Below are 25,344 nucleotides of genomic sequence, written 5' to 3'. Positions count from 1 at the left end.
CTGTGATGTGTATGCCGAGGAACTTAAAACTTGCTACCCTCTCCACTACTGTTCCATCGATGTGGATGGGGGTGTTCCCTCTGCTGTTTCCTGAAGTCCACAATCATCTCCTTAGTTTTGTTGACGTTGAGTGTGAGGTTATTTTCCTACACTGGGAGAGTGGGAGGGATACCTTACTGAGCCACTACACTGGGAGAGTAGGAGGGGATGCCTTACTGAGCCACAACACTGGGAGAGAAGGGGGATACCTTACTGAGCCACTACACTGGGAGAGAAGGGGGATACCTTACTGAGCCACTACACTGGGAGAGTAGGAGGGGATACCTTACTGAGCCACTACACTGGGAGAGTGGGGGGGATACCTTACTGAGCCACTACACTGGGAGAGGAGGGGGATACCTTACTGAGCCACTACACTGGGAGAGTAGGAGGGGATACCTTACTGAGCCACTACACTGGGAGAGTAGGAGGGGATACCTGACTGAGCCACTACACTGGGAGAGTGGGAGAGGATACCTTACTGAGCCACTACACTGGGAGAGTAGGAGGGGATACCTTACTGAGCCACTACACTGGGAGAGTAGGAGGGGATACCTTACTGAGCCACTATACTGGGAGAGTAGGAGGGGATACCTTACTGAGCCACTACACTGGGAGAGAAGGGGGATACCTTACTGAGCCACTACACTGGGAGAGGAGGAGGGGATACCTTACTTAGCCACTACACTGGGAGAGGAGGAGGGGATACCTTACTGAGCCACTACACTGGGAGAGTAGGAGGGGATACCTTACTGAGCCACTACACTGGGAGTGGAGGAGGATACCTTACTGAGCCACTACACTGGGAGAGTGGGAGGGGATACCTTACTGAGCCACTACACTGGGAGTGGAGGAGGGATACCTTACTGAGCCACTACACTGGGAGAGTAGGAGGGGATACCTTACTGAGCCACTACACTGGGAGAGTAGGAGGGGATACCTTACTGAGCCACTATACTGGGAGAGGAGGAGGGGATACCTTACTGAGCCACTATACTGGGAGAGTGGGAGGGGACACCTTACTGAGCCACTACACTGGGAGAGTAGGAGGGGATACCTTACTGAGCCACTATACTGGGAGAGTAGGAGGGGATACCTTACTGAGCCACTACACTGGGAGAGTAGGAGGGGATACCTTACTGAGCCACTATACTGGGAGAGTAGGAGGGGATACCTTACTGAGCCACTATACTGGGAGTGGAGGAGGGGATACCTTACTGAGTCACTACACTGGGAGAGTAGGGGGGATACCTTACTGAGCCACTACACTGGGAGAGTAGGGGGATACCTTACTGAGCCACTACACTGGGAGAGGAGGAGGGGATACCTTACTGAGCCACTACACTGGGAGAGTAGGAGGGGATACCTTACTGAGCCACTACAATGGGAGAGTAGGAGGGGATACCTTACTGAGCCACTACACTGGGAGAGTAGGAGGGGATACCTTACTGAGCCACTACACTGGGAGAGTAGGAGGGGATACCTTACTGAGCCACTATACTGGGAGAGTAGGAGAGGATACCTTACTGAGCCACTACACTGGGAGAGAAGGGGGGGATACCTTACTGAGCCACTATACTGGGAGAGTAGGAGGGGATACCTTACTGAGCCACTACACTGGGAGAGAAGTGTGGGGATACCTTACTGAGCCACTATACTGGGAGAGTAGGAGGGGATACCTTACTGGGCCACTACACTGGGAGAGAAGGGGGATACCTTACTGAGCCACTACACTGGGAGAGGAGGAGGGGATACCTTACTGAGCCACTACACTGGGAGAGGAGGAGGATACCTTACTGAGCCACTACACTGGGAGAGTAGGAGGGGATACCTTACTGAGCCACTACACTGGGAGAGGAGGAGGGGATACCTGACTGAGCCACTACACTGGGAGAGTAGGAGGGGATACCTTACTGAGCCACTACACTGGGAGAGTAGGAGGGGATACCTTACTGAGCCACTATACTGGGAGAGGAGGAGGGGATACCTTACTGAGCCACTATACTGGGAGAGTGGGAGGGGATACCTTACTGAGCCACTACACTGGGAGAGGAGGAGGGGATACCTTACTGAGCCACTACACTGGGAGAGGAGGAGGGGATACCTTACTGAGCCACTACACTGGGAGAGTAGGAGGGGATACCTTACTGAGCCACTATACTGGGAGAGTAGGAGGGATACCTTACTGAGCCACTACACTGGGAGAGTAGGAGGGGATACCTTACTGAGCCACTATACTGGGAGAGTAGGAGGGGATACCTTACTGAGCCACTATACTGGGAGTGGAGGAGGGGATACCTTACTGAGCCACTACACTGGGAGAGTAGGAGGGGATACCTTACTGAGCCACTACACTGGGAGAGTAGGAGGGGATACCTTACTGAGCCACTACACTGGGAGAGGAGGAGGGGATACCTTACTGAGCCACTACACTGGGAGAGTATGAGGGGATACCTTACTGAGCCACTATACTGGGAGAGTAGGAGGGGATACCTTACTGAGCCACTACACTGGGAGAGAAGGGGGATACCTTACTGAGCCACTATACTGGGAGAGTAGGAGGGGATACCTTACTGAGCCACTACACTGGGAGAGAAGGGGGGATACCTTACTGAGCCACTACACTGGGAGAGTGGGAGGGGATACCTTACTGAGCCACTACACTGGGAGTGGAGGAGGGGATACCTGACTGAGCCACTACACTGGGAGAGTAGGAGGGGATACCTTACTGAGCCACTACACTGGGAGAGTAGGAGGGGATACCTTACTGAGCCACTACACTGGGAGAGGAGGAGGGGATACCTTACTGAGCCACTACACTGGGAGAGTGGGAGGATACCTTACTGAGCCACTACACTGGGAGTGTAGGAGGGGATACCTGACTGAGCCACTACACTGGGAGAGTAGGAGGGGATACCTTACTGAGCCACTACACTGGGAGAGTAGGAGGGGATACCTTACTGAGCCACCACACTGGGAGTGGAGGAGGGGATACCTTACTGAGCCACTACACTGGGAGAGTAGGAGGGATACCTTCCTGAGCCACTACACTGGGAGAGTAGGAGGGGATACCTTACTGAGCCACTACACTGGGAGAGTAGGAGGGGATACCTTACTGAGCCACTATACTGGGAGAGAGGAGGGGATACCTTACTGAGCCACTACACTGGGAGAGGAGGAGGGGATACCTTACTGAGCCACTACACTGGGAGAGTAGGAGGGGATACCTTACTGAGCCACTATACTGGGAGAGTAGGAGGATACCTTACTGAGCCACTACACTGGGAGAGTAGGAGGGGATACCTTACTGAGCCACTATACTGGGAGAGTAGGAGGGATACCTTACTGAGCCACTATACTGGGAGTGGAGGAGGGGATACCTTACTGAGCCACTACACTGGGAGAGTAGGAGGATACCTTACTGAGCCACTATACTGGGAGAGTAGGAGGGGATACCTTACTGAGCCACTACACTGGGAGAGTAGGAGGGGATACCTTACTGAGCCACTACACTGGGAGAGTAGGAGGGGATACCTTACTGAGCCACTACACTGGGAGAGGGAGGGGATACCTTACTGAGCCACTATACTGGGAGAGTAGGAGGGGATACCTTACTGAGCCACTACACTGGGAGAGTAGGGGGATACCTTACTGAGCCACTACACTGGGAGAGGAGGGGGATACCTTACTGAGCCACTACACTGGGAGAGTAGGGGGATACCTTACTGAGCCACTACACTGGGAGAGTAGGGGGGATACCTTACTGAGCCACTACACTGGGAGAGTAGGAGGGATACCTTACTGAGCCACTACACTGGGAGAGTAGGGGGGATACCTTACTGAGCCACTACACTGGGAGAGTAGGAGGATACCTTACTGAGCCACTACACTGGGAGAGTAGGAGGGGATACCTTACTGAGCCACTACACTGGGAGTGTGGGAGGGGATACCTTACTGAGCCACTACACTGGGAGAGTAGGAGGGATACCTTACTCAGCCACTACACTGGGAGAGTAGGGGGATACCTTACTGAGCCACTACACTGGGAGAGGAGGAGGGGATACCTTACTGAGCCACTACACTGGGAGAGGAGGAGGGGATACCTTACTGAGCCACTACACTGGGAGAGTAGGAGGGGATACCTTACTGAGCCACTACACTGGGAGAGTAGGAGGATACCTTACTGAGCCACTACACTGGGAGAGTAGGAGGATACCTTACTGAGCCACTATACTGGGAGAGTAGGAGGATACCTTACTGAGCCACTATACTGGGAGTGGAGGAGGGGATACCTTACTGAGCCACTACACTGGGAGAGTAGGAGGGGATACCTTACTGAGCCACTATACTGGGAGAGTAGGAGGGGATACCTTACTGAGCCACTACACTGGGAGAGTAGGAGGGGATACCTTACTGAGCCACTACACTGGGAGAGTAGGAGGGGATACCTTACTGAGCCACTACACTGGGAGAGTAGGAGGATACCTTACTGAGCCACTATACTGGGAGAGTAGGAGGATACCTTACTGAGCCACTACACTGGGAGAGTAGGGGGATACCTTACTGAGCCACTACACTGGGAGAGGAGGGGGATACCTTACTGAGCCACTACACTGGGAGAGTAGGGGATACCTTACTGAGCCACTACACTGGGAGAGTAGGGGGATACCTTTACTGAGCCACTACACTGGGAGAGTAGGAGGGGATACCTTACTGAGCCACTACACTGGGAGAGTAGGAGGGATACCTTACTGAGCCACTACACTGGGAGAGTAGGAGGGGATACCTTACTGAGCCACTACACTGGGAGAGTAGGAGGGGATACCTTACTGAGCCACTACACTGGGAGTGTGGGAGGGATACCTTACTGAGCCACTACACTGGGAGAGTAGGAGGATACCTTACTGAGCCACTACACTGGGAGAGTAGGAGGGATACCTTACTGAGCCACTACACTGGGAGAGTAGGAGGGGATACCTTCCTGAGCCACTACACTGGGAGAGTAGGAGGGGATACCTTACTGAGCCACTATACTGGGAGAGGAGGAGGGGATACCTTACTGAGCCACTACACTGGGAGAGGAGGAGGGGATACCTGACTGAGCCACTACACTGGGAGAGTAGGAGGGGATACCTTACTGAGGCCTATCTACATCTGCAATGCAGCAAGGAGATTGAGAGGGAGGTGGGGGATGGGAGAGGAGAGGGGTGAGGAGAGGAGACTGAGAGGGAGGTGGGGGATGGGAGAATGTCAGAACTGTAAAACTCTTCTGATTTGTCCGTATTAACTGAAGTCTTTCCTTTATTGACGAGAGGAGAGGAGAGGAGAGGAGAGGAGAGGAGAGGGAGAGGAGAGAGAGGAGAGGAGAGGAGAGGAGAGGAGAGGAGAGGGGAGGAGAGGGGAGGAGAGGAGAGGGAGGGGAGGAGGGGAGAGGGAGAGGAGAGGGTGAGGAGAGGAGAGGGGAGAGGAGAGTAGAGGAGAGGAGAGGAGAGGAGAGGGAGGGGAGGAGAGGGAGGAGAGGAGAGGGGAGAGGAGAGGTTGAGGAGAGGAGAGGGTGAGGAGAGAGGGGAGGGGTGGGGAGGGGAGGGGAGGGGAGGGGAGGGGAGGAGAGGGGAGGGGAGGGGAGGGAGGAGAGGGGGAGGGGAGGGGAGGGGAGGGGAGGGGAGGGAGGAGAGGAGAGGAGAGGAGAGGAGAGGAGAGGAGAGGAGAGGAGAGGGGAGGGGAGGGGAGGAGAGGAGAGGAGAGAGAACAGCCAATGTTTTCTTCAACACAACACATTTTCATTGGTCAGCGAGAACGGTATGGAAGCAAAACATACCAATACGTTTTGATTTACAACCGAACCATCAACTCAGTTTGACTGTAGATGGACCGCTGGACGCAGACATCACCACCCAGACAAAATGCTGATACAAGCAGGTCCAACAAATCAATAGGGATGTGTGTGTGTGCGTGCGCCTGCCTGGCTCTGTCCTAAATGGATTAGATTAGAATGTGGTTCTGTAGTTCTCCTAAAATATATTAGGTTTATCCTCTCCTCTCTCAGAATGAATATACTGTAATAAGTGTCAAAGCTGTCTATGTGAGTACTGTGCTGTGGATTCTGTTTAGAGCTGTCCCTGTCAGTGTTGCACACTGTGTCCTGACTTTGTCTGTGTGTGTGTGTGTTGGCTGTGAACAGTGTGTTGATTAAATCTCTGTGTGTGATCCTGCAGGTGCATGAATACCTCCGCAGCAAGCTTTGCTCCCTGTACGAGAACGACTGCATCTTCGACAAGTTTGAGTGTGTCTGGAACGGCTCAGACAGGTAGATAAAGTGTGTGTGTGTGTGAGTTTGAGTGTGAGTGTGAGAGTGAGGGTGAGAGTGAGAGAGGGTTTGTGAGTGGCTCTTCTAATCCGTTATTTGTTGCTCTGGGAATGAATGTCTGTGCTCATGGCGTTATTCAGCACAAGGGCAGAATAGGACATTCTCAAGGACCTAGGCACATTGACTTCCTTTGTCTCCTCTCAACTCTTCTCTCTCTCTCCCTCCATCCCCCTCTCCCAGTGTGATCATGACTGGGGCCTACAACAATTTCTTCCGGATGTTTGACCGGAACACCAACCGTGACGTGACCCTGGAGGCGTCCAGGGAGAGCAGTAAGCCCCGGGCCGTGCTCAAGCCTCGGCGCGTCTGCCAGGGCGGGAAACGACGCAAGGATGACATCAGCGTGGACAGCCTGGACTTCACCAAGAAGATCCTGCACACGGCCTGGCACCCCACGGAGAACATCATCGCCATCGCTGCCACCAACAACCTGTACATCTTCCAGGACAAACTCAACCAGGAGATGCATGGCTGAGAGAGAGAGCAGGAGGCTGGAGACGTACACACACACACACACACACTGAAGCAAACATTCATTCAGACAGTAAGGCAAGCAAGAACATGTAACATATGCACACACACACACACACACACTCTCTCTCTCTCTCTCTAGATGACAGGGAGATGCTGTAAAGACACACACTCCACAGTTCTCAGTGGATGGACTGGTCCACCCTAGGACCAGACAGGGGAGCTGGATAACCCAATAAGAATGATGCTGGATTATGGTTTATGGAATTCTAAATCATGGATGTGTTGACTGTTGACCTCTGGATTGTGGCTGATCTGATGGTGTTTGTTTTGCTATTGGTCATTTTTGCATTCTGAGGGTTTGACCTCTTGACAGGAGGAGCTTTCACATGTGTCTGCCTTTTTCTGATCATCTGCCTCTTCCTCTTCTTCCCCTTCCTCCTCACTCTGTTTCTGTACATGTCTGTGCTCAGTCCTCTCCTACAGTCTGGACTGATTCTTGACGTTGGTGTAAAAAACCCTTTGTGGTTCCTGGTGGTAACTAGTGGAAATGTTTGCGGAATGTTTGAAGTCTAATTATAGTTTTTTTGTTAAATCATGTTACATGTTACATGATTTGAATTATCATTAATGATGATGATGATGGTAAAAGTGATGACAATGACAGTTAATGGTACATGAGACATTAGTCAGTAGGACGTTGGGTTCCACAAGGCTGCCTGTCACACCTAGGTGACATTTAATCCTGATGTTTCAGTTGATTGTGAAGACTGCTGGGGAACTTGGCTGTGTCGTGCTACTTTGCAATGAAACACAAGGAATGAAGCAAAAATCAAGTCCAACAATCAAGCAAAAAATATGCTGCATGATGGATTTTTTTTTTTGTTTATACAAATTTACTGGCTGCCTTTCTAACCATAAACAGGCTGTAAAAAGGCTTCTGGAGCTCTGCCTCTACACAGCACTAGTTACCATAGACAACAACAAAGAGCTCTCCTTTTGTTTGTGTTTACCGGACACAAAAGCATGTTTACCAGTGTTCAGTTTTACGGTGTACATTTGAAATGAATCCCAAATAATACATAGTTTTAAATGAAGATACTGAACCAGGGGTATGGGGAATGTTTTATCAACGTTGTAATCTAAACCTTTAAAGGAATGTTTTATCAACGTTGTAATCTAAACCTTTAAAAGGAATGTTTTATCAATGTTGTAATCTAAACCTTTAAAGGAATGTTTTATCAACATTGTAATCTAAACTGTTAAAGGAATGTTTTATCAACGTTGTAATCTAAACCTTTAAAAGGAATGTTTTATCAACGTTGTAATCTAAACCTTTAAAAGGAATGTTTTATCAATGTTGTAATCTAAACCTTTAAAGGAATGTTTTATCAACGTTGTAATCTAAACCTTTAAAGGAATGTTTTATCAACGTTGTAATCTAAACCTTTAAAGGAATGTTTTATCAACGTTGTAATCTAAACCTTTCAAGGACTGTTTTATCAGGGTTGTAATCTAAACCTTTAAAGTTATGATTTATCAGGGTTGTAATCTAAACCTTTAAAAGAATGTTTAATCAACGTTGTAATCTAAACCTTTAAAGGAATGTTTTATCAGGGTTGTAATCTAAACCTTTAAAGGGCCTGAATGGTATCTGCTGTATATTCAACTCTTTTTGACATTTCTAGGTTTGTTGTTTCAGATCAAGAACCAAGAGTGCAGAGCCGATCATCTCTGATGATGGTGTTCATGGCAACAAGAGAGAGATTATTAAACTCTTCCCTCTAGCCTTTGAACAAATTCAGATTTTTTGGAGAAGTTATTGTTAACTTCTGTATTTTTTTTTGAACATCTGTCACTTGTGTTTGATTTCATGTCCTGCAGCCCTGGCATTGATTCACATATTTTGTGTTCATGTATTTTCAACGGAAAAAAAAATCATGAACAATTACGAATATGTTAATGTTATTTTTTCTGATTAAAGATTTAAACAATATTGCATCCTATGGGTTAGGGTTAGGCTGTGATGTCTTTCAGCAGCAGCACCACTTCCAGCAGCATACCACCCTGCATACCACTGCTGGCTTGCTCTTGAAGCTAAGCAGGGTTGGTCCTGGTCAGTTCCTGGGTGGGAGACCAGATGCTGCTGGAAGTGGTGTTGAGGCCAGTAGGAGGCACTCTTTCCTCTGGTCTAAAATAATATCCAAAATTCCCCAGGGCAGTGATTGGGGACACTACCCTGTGTAGGGTACTGTCTTTCAGATGGGATGTTAAACGGGTGTCCTGACTCTCTGAGGTCATTAAAGATCCCATGGCACATATTGTAGGGGTGTTATCCCTGGTGTCCTGGCTAAATTCCCAATCTGGCCCTCAAACCATAACGGTCACCTAATGATCCCCAGTTTACAATTGGCTCATTCATCCCCCTCCTCTCCCCTGGAACTATTCCCCAGGTTGTTGCTGCAAATGAGAACGTGTTCTCAGTCAATTTACCTGGTAAACAACAGATAAATAAATAAATAAAAATTAAACTTCTGTAGCTGTTAAATAATCAATTCCAATATGATCACTATTCAATCAGTTAACATTGATGTATAGTGAGTGCTATTAATTTATTCATTGCTGTTTGTGTACTTTATAGGAGTGTAGCTGCAACATTATTCTTCATATGGATCAATATACACTGCTCACAAAAATAAAGGGAACACTTAAACAACACAATGTAACTCCTAGTCAATCACACTTCTGTGAAATCAAACTGTCCACTTAGGAAGCAACACTGATTGACAATAAATTTCACATGCTGTTGTGCAAATGGAATAGACAACAGGTGGAAATTATAGGCAATTAGCAAGACACCCCCAATAAAGGAGTGGTTCTGCAGGTGGTGACCACAGACCACTTCTCAGTTCCTATGCTTCCTGGCTGATGTTCTGGTCACTTTTCGAATGCTGGCGGTGCTTTCACTCTAGTGGTAGCATGAGACGGAGTCTACAACCCACACAAGTGGCTCAGGTAGTGCAGCTCATCCAGGATGGCACATCAATGCGAGCTGTGGCAAGAAGGTTTGCTGTGTCTGTCAGCGTAGTGTCCAGAGCATGGAGGCGCTACCAGGAGACAGGCCAGTACATCAGGAGACGTGGAGGAGGCCGTAGGAGGGCAACAACCCAGCAGCAGGACCGCTACCTCCGCCTTTGTGCAAGGAGGTGCAGGAGGAGCACTGCCAGAGCCCTGCAAAATTACCTCCAGCAGGCCACAAATGTGCATGTGTCTGCTCAAACGGTCAGAAACAGCCCGATGTCCACAGGTGGGGTTGTGCTTACAGCCCAACACCGTGCAGGACGTTTGGCATTTGCCAGAGAACACCAAGATTGGAAAATTTGCCACTGGCACCCTGTGCTCTTCACAGATGAAAGCAGGTTCACACTGAGCACATGTGACAGACGTGACAGAGTCTGGAAACGCCGTGGAGAACGTTCTGCTGCCTGCAACATCCTCCAGCATGACCGGTTTGGCGGTGGGTCAGTCATGGTGTGGGGTGGCATTTCTTTGGGGGCCGCACAGCCCTCCATGTGCTCGCCAGAGGTAGCCTGACTGCCATTAGGTACCGAGATGAGATCCTCAGACCCCTTGTGAGACCATATGCTGGCGCGGTTGGCCCTGGGTTCCTCCTAATGCAAGACAATGCTAGACCTCATGTGGCTGGAGTGTGTCAGCAGTTCCTGCAATAGGAAGGCATTGATGCTGTGGACTGGCCCGCCCGTTCCCCAGACCTGAATCCAATTGAGCACATCTGGGACATCATGTCTGGCTCCATCCACCAATGCCACGTTGTACCACAGACTGTCCAGGAGTTGGCGGATGCTTCAGTCCAGGTCTGGGAGGAGATCCCTCAGGAGACCATCCACCACCTCATCAGGAGCATGCCCAGGCGTTGTAGGGAGGTCATACAGGCACATGGAGGCCACACACACTACTGAGCCTCATTTTGACTTGTTTTAAGGACATTACATCAAAGTTGGATTAGCCTGTTGTGTGGTTTTCCACTTTAATTTTGAGTGTCACTCCAAATCCAGAACTCCATGGGTTGATACATTTGATTTCCATTGATAATTTGTGTATGATTTTGTTGCCAGCACATTCAACTATGTAAAGAAAAAAAAGTATTTAATAAGAATATTTCATTCATTCAGATCTAGGATGTGTTATTTTAGTGTTCGCTTTATTTTTTGAGCAGTGTATTTGAACTCGATCACTGAAACAGTCCCGAGGTGGATGAGTCTCTGTGTTGTAGTCTTGACCACCACCTAGTGGTAATACACTGTCATTACAACAATGAAGCCAAATCCGAACTTTGTATGTGTGATTCCAATAACCCTTCAGGAAGGAGAGGTTTACATTTCCATGATTGGTTTATTGGTCACGGTAGAGTAGAGGGTTACAATAGTGACATCACATCCTGTGACAGTGACCTCACCATTAGAGGCCTGCTGCAGACTGGAACTGTGGGATCAGATCAGAACAGAACGGGGCAAAAATCTATTTGGACACAAGTGCACTTTGATACAGGTCAACTATCGGAGGTTGAATATGTCATTCTCTGTAAAGAGAAACGCTGACAGAATTTCAGTAGCCTATACGCTGCTAGGTTAATGTGGCATCAGAACTATTTACCAATGTGATTTGAATAGACAGGGCACTTAATATTCACAACAAGAAGGTTATCAACAAGACAATGATTAAAGCTCAATATTTAAGGAGACAACTGGAACAGTTTAAGTCCATTTGTTTCTCCATCATGATCTTATAATGAAAAACTATTCAAGAACTGTACAATACGTTACAAGTACCTAAAATGAAACTGAATTAAGGCCTCAAACTGTTAAAAAAAGGCAGTTCATTTTGAAAACACAATTCATACGTAAAACACAAACACTACTGAGTATTTTAAATGTAGTTAAAAAGTCCTACTTTTTACTTCATATGTAGACTAAGTCAAACAACAGACAAACAAAATGTACAGTAAGGCCTAGATTCAATCAGATCGTTAACCAGCGGATGTTTTGGCGGTGTCAGAGGTGGAACTGCGTTGGAGCTGTCAAATCAGTGAGCGGCTGCTCTTGATCATTGTCACGAAGCCACACCCGTCCCACCCTTCCCACCCGTCCCACCCGCCCCACCCGTCACACCCTTCCCACCTGCCACACCCGTCCCACCCGTCACACCCTTCCCACCCGCCACACCCTTTCCACTCGTCACACTCGTCACACCCTTCCCACCCGTCACACCCGTCACACCCGTCACACCCTTCCCACCCGTCACACTCAGGTTAGAAGTTCAGAATGAGAACGTGAAGGCCATATAGAAATAATTACGCTCAAATTGAAAAATCAATCAACTAAATAATGAGGATTTCTGTCAGCCTAATTGAGGTGTGGATTACATCTCATATTCCAGTGTTCCAACTTGTAAAACAAAGCTGCATGGGATTTCTCTTAATGCGACTCCATACAGCCAATGGCAATGTCTGCTAGGTATAATACCAGGAGCCGCTTGTGGATTTGACAGCTCTAACACAGTTATGCGGGTGTCGGCTAGTGCGAATATGATAGAATTTAGTCCTTAGTGTCATGGATACAAACAGCAGGCCTATGTGGATGAATGGCATGCAGAATTAGACATTTGGACTGCATGTCAAGAGCAAGTCAATAAGCTTATCGGCCACAATGTTGATCGGCATTGTCCCACACACTTTGACAGACCGAACGTTGACAGACCGAAAACACTGGCTATGAATGAGGAGGTTGAGGTGGTGTGTGTATTTGTGTGGAAGTGATTGTGTTTGAGGTGTATGAAAGTGTAAAGTTAGTGTAAATTGTCTCCCTCCTTTGTAATCCAGTGGTTTCGTTATGTTATGTGATATTATCCTATCCCACCATGACTAAGCAGCTATGAAAACACTCACACACTACAAACACACACCCATAGTTTAGCCATATGCACAATTCAACTATGATTCTAAGCTGGTTTTACTAGTCTACAGTACACTCCTGATAGTGGTCGACATGATACATTACTTACAATCCATACTGAAATGAGTTCTCTCAGAGTACACTTACACACTGCACATAGTGTACACTTATACACTCCACATAGTGTACAGTCCTCTGCATTTATCCACCACTAGCCTTGGTCTATTCCTCCTCTGCCCTGTGTGGTCTGGGTCTCAGTGTCCTGCTTCAGCCGTGCGGTGAGGAAGGGGTTGAAGAAGAAGTCAAAGGCAAACTGCAGTGCCTCCTGGGCCGTGTGCCTCCAGTCGTGTTCTATCTTATACTGCCTGCCACTGGGCACTCGGGCGTCCGCACACATCAGACAGTGGATGGCCTTCAGCTCAAACACAGGCCACTTGGAGCCCAAGCGTCCTTCTAGAACCGTACTGAACTCTACCAAGCTGCCAGCGCTCAGGTGCAGCAGCACTGGGCCAAACTCACTACTGGCCTTCAGGACGATGTCCTTGGTGGCGTCTTCGTCCTCTATGATGGTCCCGTTCTTACTCTTCCTCTCCAGGGGCATGCCCAAGGTCACCTCGAACTTGTGGCGGTCGAAGTGCTTCACGTGGCACTCATGCTTGGCCAGCTTTTTCAGTTTGCATAAGGGGTCTTCTGGAAGAGGTGCGGGGAAGGGCCTGGTGAGGGGCAGTGGGGTCGGTGGTGTTTTCACAGAGGGGATAGGCCTCACCATAGAGACATCTCATCCAGTTCCCTACGGACACAGGAAGTAGGCCGATGATGGACTGGGCTCCGTTCTCAATGTCGGTAATGCGGGGCGTATTTGAAGCGTCCTGTCCAGGTGACCCGGTGGCCCTCAGGTGAGAACACAGGATCTGGGTTTGGGCCATGTTGTATTCCTTCCAGGCCTTGGGCCCACACAGGTTACTGTACTCCGGCCATGTGAGGGTGGAGTTATACACCTGTTCAACACACATTCACATTTGGTTCAACTTTATTTTGAGATTGTTAATGTATTCCATTTAATGCTTTTCATACGCTTACTGTATTCTTTATGTTGTTACATTTGAGCACTGTGAATAGTACTCTGTTGTAAATAGAACTCTGCTGTAAATAGCACTCTGCTGTAAATAGAACTCTGTTGTAAATAGCACTCTGCTGTAAATAGAACTCTGTTGTAAATAGCACTCTGTTGTAAATAGCACTCTGATGTAAATAGCACTCTGTTGTAAATAGCACTCTGATGTAAATAGCACTCTGATGTAAATAGCACTCTGATGTAAATAGCACTCTGATGTAAATAGCACTCTGTTGTAAATAGCACTCTGATGTAAATAGCACTCTGTTGTAAATAGCACTCTGATGTAAATAGCACTCTGTTGTAAATAATACTCTGTTGTAAATAATACTCTGCTGTAAATAATACTATCACCCTGCTGTAAATAATACTCTGCTGTAAATAGAACTCTGCACTGTAAATAATACTCTGCTGTAAATAGCACTCTGTTGTAAATAGCACTCTGATGTAAATAGCACTCTGTTGTAAAATAGCACTCTGTTGTAAATAGCACTCTGTTGTAAATAATACTCTGTTGTAAATAATACTCTGCTGTAAATAGCACTCTGTTAAAATAGCACTCTAAATAGCACTCTGATGTAAATAGCACTCTGTTGTAAATAATACTCTGCTGTAAATAATACTCTGCTGTAAATAATACTATCACTCTGCTGTAAATAATACTCTGTTGTAAATAATACTCTGCTGTAAATAATACTCTGCTGTAAATAATACTATCACTCTGCTGTAAATAATACTCTGCTGTAAATAGCACTCTGCTGTAAATAGAACTCTGCTGTAAATAATACTCTGCTGTAAATAGCACTCTGCTGTAAATAGCACTCTGTTGTAAATAATACTCTGCTGTAAATAGCACTCTGCTGTAAATAATACTCTGCTGTAAATAGCACTCTGCTGTAAATAACACTCTGCTGTAAATAGCACTCTGCTGTAAATAATACTCTGCTGTAAATAGCACTCTGCTGTAAATAATACTATCACTCTGCTGTAAATAGCACTCTGATGTAAATAGCACTCTGCTATAAATAATACTCTGCTGTGAATAATACTCTGCTGTAAATAGCACTCTGCTGTAAATAGCACTCTGCTGTAAATAGCACTCTGCTGTAAATAGCACTCTGCTGTAAATAATACTCTGCTGTGAATAGCACTCTGCTGTAAATAGCACTATCACTCTGCTGTAAATAATACTCTGCTGTAAATAGCACTCTGCTGTAAATAATACTCTGCTCTAAATAGCACTCTGCTGTGAATAATACTCTGCTGTAAATAGCACTCTGCTGTAAATAGCACTATCACTCTGCTGTAAATAATACTCTGCTGTAAATAGCACTCTGCTGTAAATAATACTCTGCTGCCAGCAATTAGATCTGCTTCTGTCATTCAGTTGTTCTTTACTATGTAAATATGCTAGAACCTGTATTTTGTTTTAATTAGCGCTTTGGGCATAATGTAGCATAATGTTGTAAACTACTTCTTGTGATTACCTTCATGCCTTCTGAGCGGTAGACATACATCCAGCAGAACATCATCAAAGCACTTAGCCATACCAGGATGAGCTTCACCACGCTGCTCCGTGACAGGAACCGCGCCACCACCAGCGGGTTCAGGCTGAACCGCATCCACATCCGCAACACAAACGGGACCGTGCAAACAGTCAGAGTCACCAGCATCTTGGTGATCTCCAGAGCCATGAACCACTGGAGGACCTTGAAGAGCAACATGGCCGCCAAGCCCAAGGTGAGGACAGGCAGTGCGGGAACAGGAAGAGGAGGTAGCCCGCACAGGTCCGAATCAGACCGATGGTGGAGGAGGAGTGGAGCAGGGCCAGGCAGAGCTCACACCAGACAAAGCAGACCATGTAGGGTATGAGGCAGAGGTATGTGCCCCTGAAGCCCCTCCGCTGGGCCATGCGGAACAGCAGGTAGATCAGGTGCCCGTAGAGAAGACAGGGCACGCCCACGTTCAGAGCCACCATCTCTCCTAGCGGCACCGTCACAAACGTTGTGCCTAACACCCGCAGGAACCATACACTATCAGGTAATAGTTGTGTAAGGGCACAGACCCCGATAACACCTCTGTGAGCAGGGCGCGGCGGGCGAAGAGCTCAGCGGAGGCTTGGAGGCTGAGGAAGGAGGTGACGGTGAAGAACAGGGCCACGGTGGCCAGCTCGGAGCAGGGGATCCAGGTCTTGTCAGCCACGGGGAAGGAGAAGACCACGAAGACCACTGACAGCAGGAAGTAGAGGTACGGCTCCAGGTGGGTCCAGCCGAAGTTAGTCTCAGCTTGCTCTAGGTCCAGGCCGGGCTCAAAACGTAACAGCAGTTCTGTAAGGGCCCGGAAGTTCTCCCACGCCTTGGAGTTCTGGAAGAACAACACCAACAGCTCTTTACACACTGAACACTCATTATACAATGGGTGGTTTGGAATTCCCATTGTTAGAGCCTCTCCTGCCCATGATATATGAGACAACATACACATGCCCACGTTCATATAAAGTGGCATCGTTTACATCGTTACCTAGCAACCCACTACCACTACTACTTTTAAAACTACCTGTAAGTCATCATTGAGTTCTGGAAGAACAACACCAACGGCTCTTTACAGATCAAGAACAACACCAACAGCTCTCTACAGAACAAGAACAACACCAACAGCTCTTTACAGAACAAGAACAAGAACAACACCAACAGCTCTTTACAGAAGAAGAACACCAATAGCTCTTTACAGAACAAGAACAACACCGACAGCTCTTTACAGAACAAGAACAACACCAACAGCTCTTTACAGAACAAGAACAACACCAACAGCTCTTTACACACTGAACACACACATCCTATAGCTGTCATGGAATAACTTTTTACATACTGTCATGGGATAACAGTTACATACTATAACCATTTTCATTCTGTTTTCCAAGAAAACACCAAAGGTCAAGTACTCCCTAAATGAGAGTACTTGCTAGTTTGTTACAGGTTATCCTCTTTCAGTTCCTCTGCTCTAAGGCCAGAGCCGTGTGAAGGGTATCCCACCTGGAAGACGCGCAGTGTGCAGATGACCATGGAGAACAAGGACAGGTAGAAGATGAGCAGGGGGATGAGAAAGATGAAGAAGTCGATGGTGAGGTTGCTGATGATGAAGAAGAAGATGAGAGCGTTGATGTGGTGCGTGGGGATGAGGGCACTGAGCCACTGCATGCCCGCCCGGGACGCCCAGTTAATCAGGTGCTCCTTGATCTCCAACAAGGCATGTAGGGGGAACTTCAACACCTAGGGGAGAGGCAGTGGGGAGAGAAAGGGAAATGGAGAGGGAGTGACAGAGAGCGAGACAGAGAGACAGCGAGAGAGAGGGTAAATAGATGAGCAAGATAATTATATCTGTGTGTGAAGATGTTATGAACACATGCATTCCCAGTGAGATAAAAAGGTTCAGACCTTCTTGTGAAGGGGCAAGTCGTCTGGGTTCTTCACAGCTTCATCATCGTCATCGTCACCGCCGTCCCCAGCCATAGTGGTAGAGGGGGGGATGCCCTGAGCGTACTTCTTAGTGGTCTCTACAAAGTCATCCAGACCCACGTCATAGCAACTGGCTGCAGAGACACACACAGAGAGAGGTAGTCCTTACTCACTATTACATTACCTTTCCATTTGATTCTATAACACATAAACACACACCAACCTTTGCTGGTGACGAGGCTCTCCAGAACTCTCCTCTGTTTCTGCATGGAGCTGGATATGGGGCCCTGGGTGGCAGCGTCATCTTGGGATGGAGGAATTACAGAGAAACACAAAGTTTTTACTAATGTGCACCGTTTGGTAACATGATGCCTCGCCGTCTTAGACTCCCAAATAGCAACATCCACAAAGGGGCAATAGCAGAGGTTCTCTTGTTGTCTTCTCATTTGAGTTGAAAGTAAAGAAAAATCCCGTTTTGGTTGTCTCCCCTTAGTTAGCTGGCTAACATAGCCAATAAACTAGCTAGCCTTTTAGATTCCCACATCTCCATGTGAAATAATCCGATTTATAATGAAATAATATACTCTGGTAAATATAATATTATTGTACTTGCCAGTGTAACCTACAACATTATCCCAGTTTGATATGCTGCTTGAATGTATTCACTCTCATATCAGCTAAAAATAGAATGTAAACAAAAAGCACATGGCTACAGCTGTTTTTACAGTAACAAACATTGCCTAGAATCACGTACTTATTACTTCCAAACAAAGTACTTTTGGGGGGGATTCTAATAACGATACAATGTTGTTTGGTTTATTGTTTGAACCGACGCTGAGATTATAGTTGGTTATCAAAGCAAAATATAGTTCTTATTAGATGCAGCAGTCTAATGCCAAGCTCAACCAAAACAGAACAATTTTGAAGTTGAAGTGATTGAGTGTATATTTGTGTCCATATACAGTACCAGTCAAAAGTCTGGACACGCCTACTCATTCCAGGGTTTTTCGTTAGTAGTCACCTGGAATGCATTTCAATGAACAGGTGTGCCTTGTTAAAAGTTCATTTGTATTATGTCTTTCCTTCTTAATGCATTTGAGCCAATCAGTTGTGTTGTGATAACATAGGGGTGGTATAGAGAAGAATGCCCTATTTGGTAAAATAAATAAGCAAAGAGAAACAGTCCATCATTACATGAAGGTCAGTCAATCCGGAAAATTTCAAGAACTTTGAAAGTTTCTTCAAGTGCAGTCGCAAAAACCATCAAGCGCTATGATGAAACTGGCTCTCATGAGGACCGCCACAGGAAAGGAGGACCCAAGCTGTGTTTGCAATACGGATACTAACATATTGTATACTACATACTTAATGAGTATATACTACATACTATTAGTTAATTTTAGAATACTGTAAACAAACGGTATCCTTTCAGTTGAGCGTACTAGCTCGTCACCTGTCTACTGGAAGTTGATGCTGTTGCTATGCAACCTCTTGCTAGCTAGTTAGCATAACAAATGACATTTTACGACTTCGGATGTGTTCTTAAATTAAATTTGGAGTGCCAGAGTGCGCTCGTAAATTCAGAGCGCTGTCAGATTGTCCGTTTATAAATTCAGAGCACACACACGCTTGGGCCGAGGAGTTGGGTTGATTTGAGCATTCTGACCTAACAACGGCAGTCAAGCACCCAAGCTAACGTTGGCTAGCTTGCTAGCTACTTACAGACATAAATGAGACCAGTCTGACCATTTTACTCGCCCCTAGCAGAGATGGTTAGGCAGTTGTCATGTTATCTAGAGTGTTGGTGACTAACTGTGCTGCTGGCAACAATTTAATTACACTTTTTCCCCAGACGTTTACTGACATCGGCCACATTCAATGGGTGTTGAATGCTCGTAAATGCACTTTTCTACGCTCTGGTACACTCAGACGAGTGCTCTGAAATCTGAGTAGATTGCCGGAGCGAATTTACGGAACCACCCGAATGTCCATTGGGAACGCACAACGACTTTTCCATTCAGCTAAGCTAAGAATGACGGGAATAATCAAGTCAACAAACGTTGGGTAGTTAGTTAGCCTATAGTTAATATACTGGCAAGTTTGATGTATAAGTAGCCAACTAACGTTAGGTAGCTAGCTAACATACCGGTACATACTGCTGTAATGATATGCTATGTGGTTGGTAAGGACAGTGTAGCTTTCAAATTGTCAACCAACATAATGTGTAAGGTAACTTATTTGAAAAGTCATTAGTTTATTTCATTCCTCAACATTTTATTAACATTTGTCATAATTAGTTCAAGCAATGAATTAGTTTGCTCCCTCGTACTTCGGCTGCATATTTTCCGCCATTTTCTTAAAATCTGAAAATTATGTGAAGCCACGCCCTTTTCCTGAAAAATTGCGTCATGGGCCCTAAAGTACGAAATAGTGTCCTCTGTATACTTCATATTTTAGTGAGTTTAGTACGACATCCGGATTCTTTTTGCATACTAACTATATGCATACTATGACCAATAAGCATACTCTATTCCTAATTCACATCACAAATACTACAGTTAGTGCTGTTAGTATGAGTATTTGAACACAGCTCCAGAGTTACCTCTGCTGCAGAGGATAAGTTCATTAGAGTTACCAGCCTCAGAAATTGCAGCCCAAATAAATGCTTCACAGAGTTCAAGTAACAGACATCTCAACATCAACTGTTCAGAGGAGACTGTGTGAATCAGGCCTTCATGGTCGAATTACTGTAAAGAAACCACTACTAAAGGACACCAATGAGAAGAAGAGAATTGCTTGGGCCAAGAAACGAGCAATGGTGTAAATCTGTCCTTTGTTCTGATGAATCCAAATTTGAGATTTTTTGTTCCAACCACCGTGTCTTTGTGAGAACGGATGATCTCCGCATGTGTGGTTCGTACCGTGAAGCATGGAGGAGGAGGTGGGGGGATGCTTTGCTGGTGACACTGTCTGTGATTTATTTAGAATTCAAGGCACACTTAACCAGCATAGCTACCACAGAATTCTCCAGCGATACGCCATCCCATCTGGTTTGGGCTTAGTGGGACTATCATTTGTTTTTCAACAGGACAATGACCCAAAACACACCTCCAGGCTGTGTAAAGGCTTTTTGACCAAGAAGGAGAGTGATCGTGCTACATCAGATGACCTGGCCTCCGCAATCACCCGACCTCAACCCAATTAAGATGGTTTGGGATGAGTTGGACCGCAGAGTGAAGGAAAAGCAGCCAACAAGTACTCAGCATATGTGTAAACACCTTCAAGATTGTTGGAAAAGCATTCCAGGTGAAGCTGGTTGAGAAAATGCCAAGATTGTACAAAGCTGTCATCAAGGCAAAGAGTGGCTACTTCGAAGAATCTAAAACATAAAACAGTTTTTTGGTTACTACATGATTCCATGTGGATTATTTCATAGTTTTGATGTCTTCACTATTTATCTACAATGTAGAAAATAGTAAAAATAAAGAAAACCTTTGAATGAGTAGGTGTGTCCAAACTTTTGACTGGTACTCTCAGTGTCAGTGTTCAGTACAGTACCTGGCTCAGTGTTGACGTGTTCCACGTTCTCGAGCATCTCAGACACTGCCACCCTTCTCTTCTTCTCTGGGTTGAGCTTCCAGTACATGACCAGAGCAGCCTTCCTCACTCCTCTCTCAAATCTGGTCTCCGTACACAGCTTCTTCACCTCCTCAAAGTTCTCTGACGTGATGCCTAATGGTAACCACAAACTCAACCTTAGTGCCTCAAAATAAACGCTAGTTTGCCATACTGTTCCAGGGTGAAGTTTCCCCTAGGTACAGATCTAGGATCAGCTTCCCTCCCCCAAATTGTAACCTTAACCATTAGTAGGGGAAATGCTGAACTGATCTAAGATCAGAGCCTAGGGGTAACTACACCCTACACCTAAACCATGCTTCCTGTTAGTGGTTTAGGCCGTGCCCCCTCACCTTTCCTGGTTGCCAGGCAGCGCTGTAGCATCTTGACTGCGTCCTTGCGGCCCTGTTTGGTGGCCTGCACCAGCCAGCTCACTGCTGTACAGTTGTTCACCTCCTCATCTCTCTCTCAGCTAGGGCCAAGTAGTACCGGCCCATCTACACACAGACACAATATATAGCACCAACAATATGTGCACATTCAAGGAAACTTGCCAGATGTGGGATGATGCAAACAATTCTAATCACACTAAATTAATCTGCAGTTCTGCCCACAATGACATTGGGTCCTTATGAAGACCCGTTGTAGTTCATATGTTAGGACTATTCATGTTTGCTCTGGTGGTCTCTCTGAGGTGGACTATGGGTAATACTCACCCTACTCTGGGCTTTGGCATCTCCAGACTTGGCCCTCTCCTCCAGCTCCTCCACACTCAGCTCCTCCTCTGGCTCCTCTACACAGAGACACAACACCCATCTATTCATCATGATAGTTATTGGCACAAGGTTATTACATGGTGACTGGCAGCATTGATACATACAGTAACAGATGTTGCATAGCATTTTAGGAACCAACAGATGCATACAGTCTGACTCACACAAACAGTAGCAGTCTTGAGCAGTAGTGTTATTCATTCTTCATAGACAGATGCTAACTGCTCACAACAACTGTTACTGAACAGAGCCCACTTGAGTAGCGCCCCCAACCCCCAACAGACAGTCTCTCTAACCGTTACTGACACCTGTCCTTCTTCCTATCTCCAATACCGTTTGTGTATTTGTGAAGGAAACATCCATCCTTTTCAACATCAAATTCATCATCTCCAGCAACATCATCATCTGTTTTGGAGTCAAAGAGACAGCAGAAGATAAATGTTTCAGATGACATCATCTGTAATCACTGATGACATCATCTGATGTGCATGATCGTGATTTTAAAGAACTATGAGTAGGCAAAGGTTGGTCAAATGTGTTTTAGAGTCCTTGTTATACTATGTAGGCTAAGTGAGGTCTTGCTGTACTGTAGAAAGCTTCTAGAGGTGGTAAATCTGTGTTGTGTCACTAAGGAGCAGAGGGAACCGTCCGCATGTGCTGTGCTTCTACATCCATCCATCCCATCCATGCCATCGATTCCTGGCAGCATTGTGGACCTAGCCCAGCCCTACGCCTCAACCCTAAAATAACAGTTGAATAATAACAGCTACTCCTCACCCCCTGGCACTGACACAACACCAACACATTTATCAGAAATACGTGGTATGGTTATTATTGTTGTCTGAGCTTTGGTGTGTTGTAATGTGTTGTGTTGTAATGTGCTGTGTTGTAATGTGTTGTGTTGTAATGTGCTGTGTTGTAATGTGTTGTGTTGTAATTTGTGTTGTGATGTGTTGTTTTGTAATTTGTGTTGTGTTGTAATGCGTTATGTTGTGTTGTAATGTCTTGTGTTGTAATGCGTTGTGTTGTAATGTGTTGTGTTGTAATGTGTTGTAAAGTGATGTGTTGTGCTGTTGTCACGCCTGCTCCAGCTCTTCCCGCCTGGCACTCGAGGGCGCCAGGCTCTCCTGCATTACGCACTCCTGCCACCATCATTACGCACACCAGCCTTTTCCCGTCATACACATCAGTGTATTATTGGACTCACCTGGACTCAATCACCTGTTTATTACCTCCCCTATATTTGTCAGTTCCCCATCTTTGTTCCCTGCTGCTGCATTGATTGTCGAATGTCGTTGTTTTGGCCGTGTGCTGACGCTGTGCCTGTCTTGTTTCATGTCTGTTCTTCATTAAATGTTGACTCCCCGTACCTGCTTCTCATCTCCGTCGTCGGTCATTACAGTTGCAGTGTAATGTGTTGTGTTGTAATTTGTGTTGTAATTTGTTGTGTTGTAATGTGTTGTAATAAGTTGTGTTGTAATGTGTTGTAATAAGTTGTGTTGTAATGTGTTGTAATAAGTTGTGTTGTAATGTGTTGCGTTGTGATGTGTTGTAATAAGTTGTGTTGTAATGTGTTGTAATAAGTTGTGTTGTAATGCGTTATGTTGTGTTGTAATGTGTTGTGTTGTGTTGTAATGTGTTGTAATAAGTTGTGTTGTAATGTGTTGTAATACGTTGTGTTGTAATGTATTGTAATAAGTTGTGTTGTAATGTGTTGTGTTGTGTTGTAATTTGTGTTGTAATAAGTTGTGTTGTAATGTGTTGTAATAAGTTGTGTTATAATGTGTTGTGTTGTGTTGTAATGTGTTGTGTTGTAATGTGTTGTGTTGTGTTGTAATGTGTTGTAATAAGTTGTGTTGTGTTGTGTTGTAATGTGTTGCAATAAGTTGTGTTGTAATGTGTTGTGTTGTAATGTGTTGTAATGTGTTGTGTTGTGTTATAATAAGTTGTGTTGTAATGTGTTGTAATACGTTGTGTTGTAATATATTGTAATAAGTTGTGTTGTAATGTGTTGTGTTGTGTTGTAATGTGTTGTGTTGTGTTGTAATTTGTGTTGTAATAAGTTGTGTTGTAATGTGTTGTAATAAGTTGTGTTGTAATGTGTTGTGTTGTGTTGTAATGTGTTGTGTTGTGATGTGTGTGTGTGTCTCTTTGGCTGTACTCACCTGGCTGAGCTACTGAAGCCTGTCGTAGAGGGGTAGTAGGGGGGCTGACCGGGGTATCTCCAGCAGCACCAGCCCCCCTCCTCTCCTCAGCTGACCGGCTGGCAGCATTGAGCTGGGATCGTCCTGCCTGGGAGACAGGCCTGATGGGCTGCCGCAGGGGGGAGGCAGGAGGGGTGGAAAGGGAGGGCGAGGAAGGAGAGAGGGGGGACCAGGATGAGAAGAGGAGGAAGATGAGACCGGAGAGGTCGGGACGGATGAGGTGGATATAGGCAGGGTCAAGGTGGGTCTAGTGCCTTGGGTAGATTTAGGGGTAGCTGGGGGAGGGGAGGTGGGGCCAGGTTTCAGGGTGGTTGGGGTGCTGGGGGGTGATGGTTCCATGTCTGTAAGACAGAAGAGGATATAAAATAGTTTAAACTCGGCCTGGTGTAAATAACGTTTAACTTTTATAGATGGAGCTTTTCAGAATCATTCAAAAAATCTTGTCAGTAATCAATCAAGGAAGGGACAACGATGCACGAGGGCGTGCCATCTGGAAGTCCGGGTCTGTTGACACAGCTGCAGCAGAGCGGCCAGGGGAGAGGAGAGAGAGTGGCCGCATTGTCAATGTGAGGAGGACACCTGGTGCAGTGACACAACAGCTGCATGACACACTCCGCTCTTCTGCTCCAATCATTTAACTCTCACTGTCTAAGGGAGCCCATAGCTTCCCTTCAGGGCAGAGTGCTAGATATGTCTCAACCCCAAAACATAGCTCTGTGTCAGTTTCACTGTCTTACTTGTCCCTTGAAATGTCCATATGGTCCATTCAGCTATCCCAGCCAAACTCTAAGCAATAAATTGCCCTAAACACCATTCCTACTTCAGACAGCATGAAGATGCTATACAATTACAGGAGGTGACAAGCTGGTTGGCATGCAAGAGCTTGAGTGACCATGGCGTGCTTTGCTGCAGTGCTGGGATCTCCCAAGCCAATGAGTCCACCAGTAGGAAAGTCATTCAATAGCATAGCTAATAAGCAAATGACACAGGTGAATCAATGTCTTAGAATGCGTAAAAGTTGGTGACCAGTTTAAAATCTGAGTGGAAAACACAATAATATATTATACAAATATGCATTTAGCAAATGTGTTTATCTATAGTGTCTTATGCAGGCACTCGTTTTAAAATCTATTCTTCTGTCAACGACAAAGGAACCATAAATATGACCACGAGCTGGCAGTTCTGACTATGGTACAACCAGTGGTGGAAAAAATAACCCAATGAGTAAAATAAAAAATACCTCAATAGAAAATGACTCAAGGAAAAGTGAAAGTCACTTAAGTAAAAGTCTAAAAGTATTTGGTTTTAAATATACTTAAGTGTCAAAAGTAAAA

At 46.1% G+C, this 25,344-nt stretch overlaps 2 protein-coding genes and 1 pseudogene across 3 annotated transcripts in view; 2 read left to right on the top strand and 1 right to left on the bottom strand.

The window, feature by feature from the left end:
• Positions 1–7,093, top strand: part of LOC112255655 (serine/threonine-protein phosphatase 2A 55 kDa regulatory subunit B gamma isoform) — a 45,248-nt gene extending 38,155 nt beyond the window's left edge. For both annotated transcript variants that reach the window (XM_042325816.1, XM_042325815.1), the window contains 2 exons: positions 6,255–6,346; positions 6,587–7,093. In XM_042325816.1, coding sequence (XP_042181750.1) covers positions 6,255–6,346; positions 6,587–6,881 — 387 coding nt within the window. In that variant the 3' untranslated portion in view covers positions 6,882–7,093. The remainder of the gene's footprint in view (positions 1–6,254; positions 6,347–6,586) is intronic.
• Positions 7,094–12,173: 5,080 nt separating this feature from the next.
• Positions 12,174–24,349, bottom strand: LOC121847020 (annotated as a pseudogene).
• A 554-nt stretch (positions 24,350–24,903) lies between these two features.
• The window catches only part of LOC112236178 (serine/threonine-protein phosphatase 2A 55 kDa regulatory subunit B gamma isoform-like), a 31,797-nt gene continuing 31,356 nt past the window's right edge, over positions 24,904–25,344 (top strand). Inside the window, exon 1 of the mRNA XM_042326302.1 lies at positions 24,904–24,954. Coding sequence (XP_042182236.1) covers positions 24,904–24,954 — 51 coding nt within the window. The remainder of the gene's footprint in view (positions 24,955–25,344) is intronic.

This window comes from Oncorhynchus tshawytscha, linkage group LG08 (assembly GCF_018296145.1).
Source record: "Oncorhynchus tshawytscha isolate Ot180627B linkage group LG08, Otsh_v2.0, whole genome shotgun sequence".
NCBI classification, from domain to species: Eukaryota; Metazoa; Chordata; class Actinopteri; order Salmoniformes; family Salmonidae; genus Oncorhynchus; species Oncorhynchus tshawytscha.
Note: the sequence above shows the minus strand (reverse complement) of the source record. Positions and strands in the feature narration are given on the sequence as shown.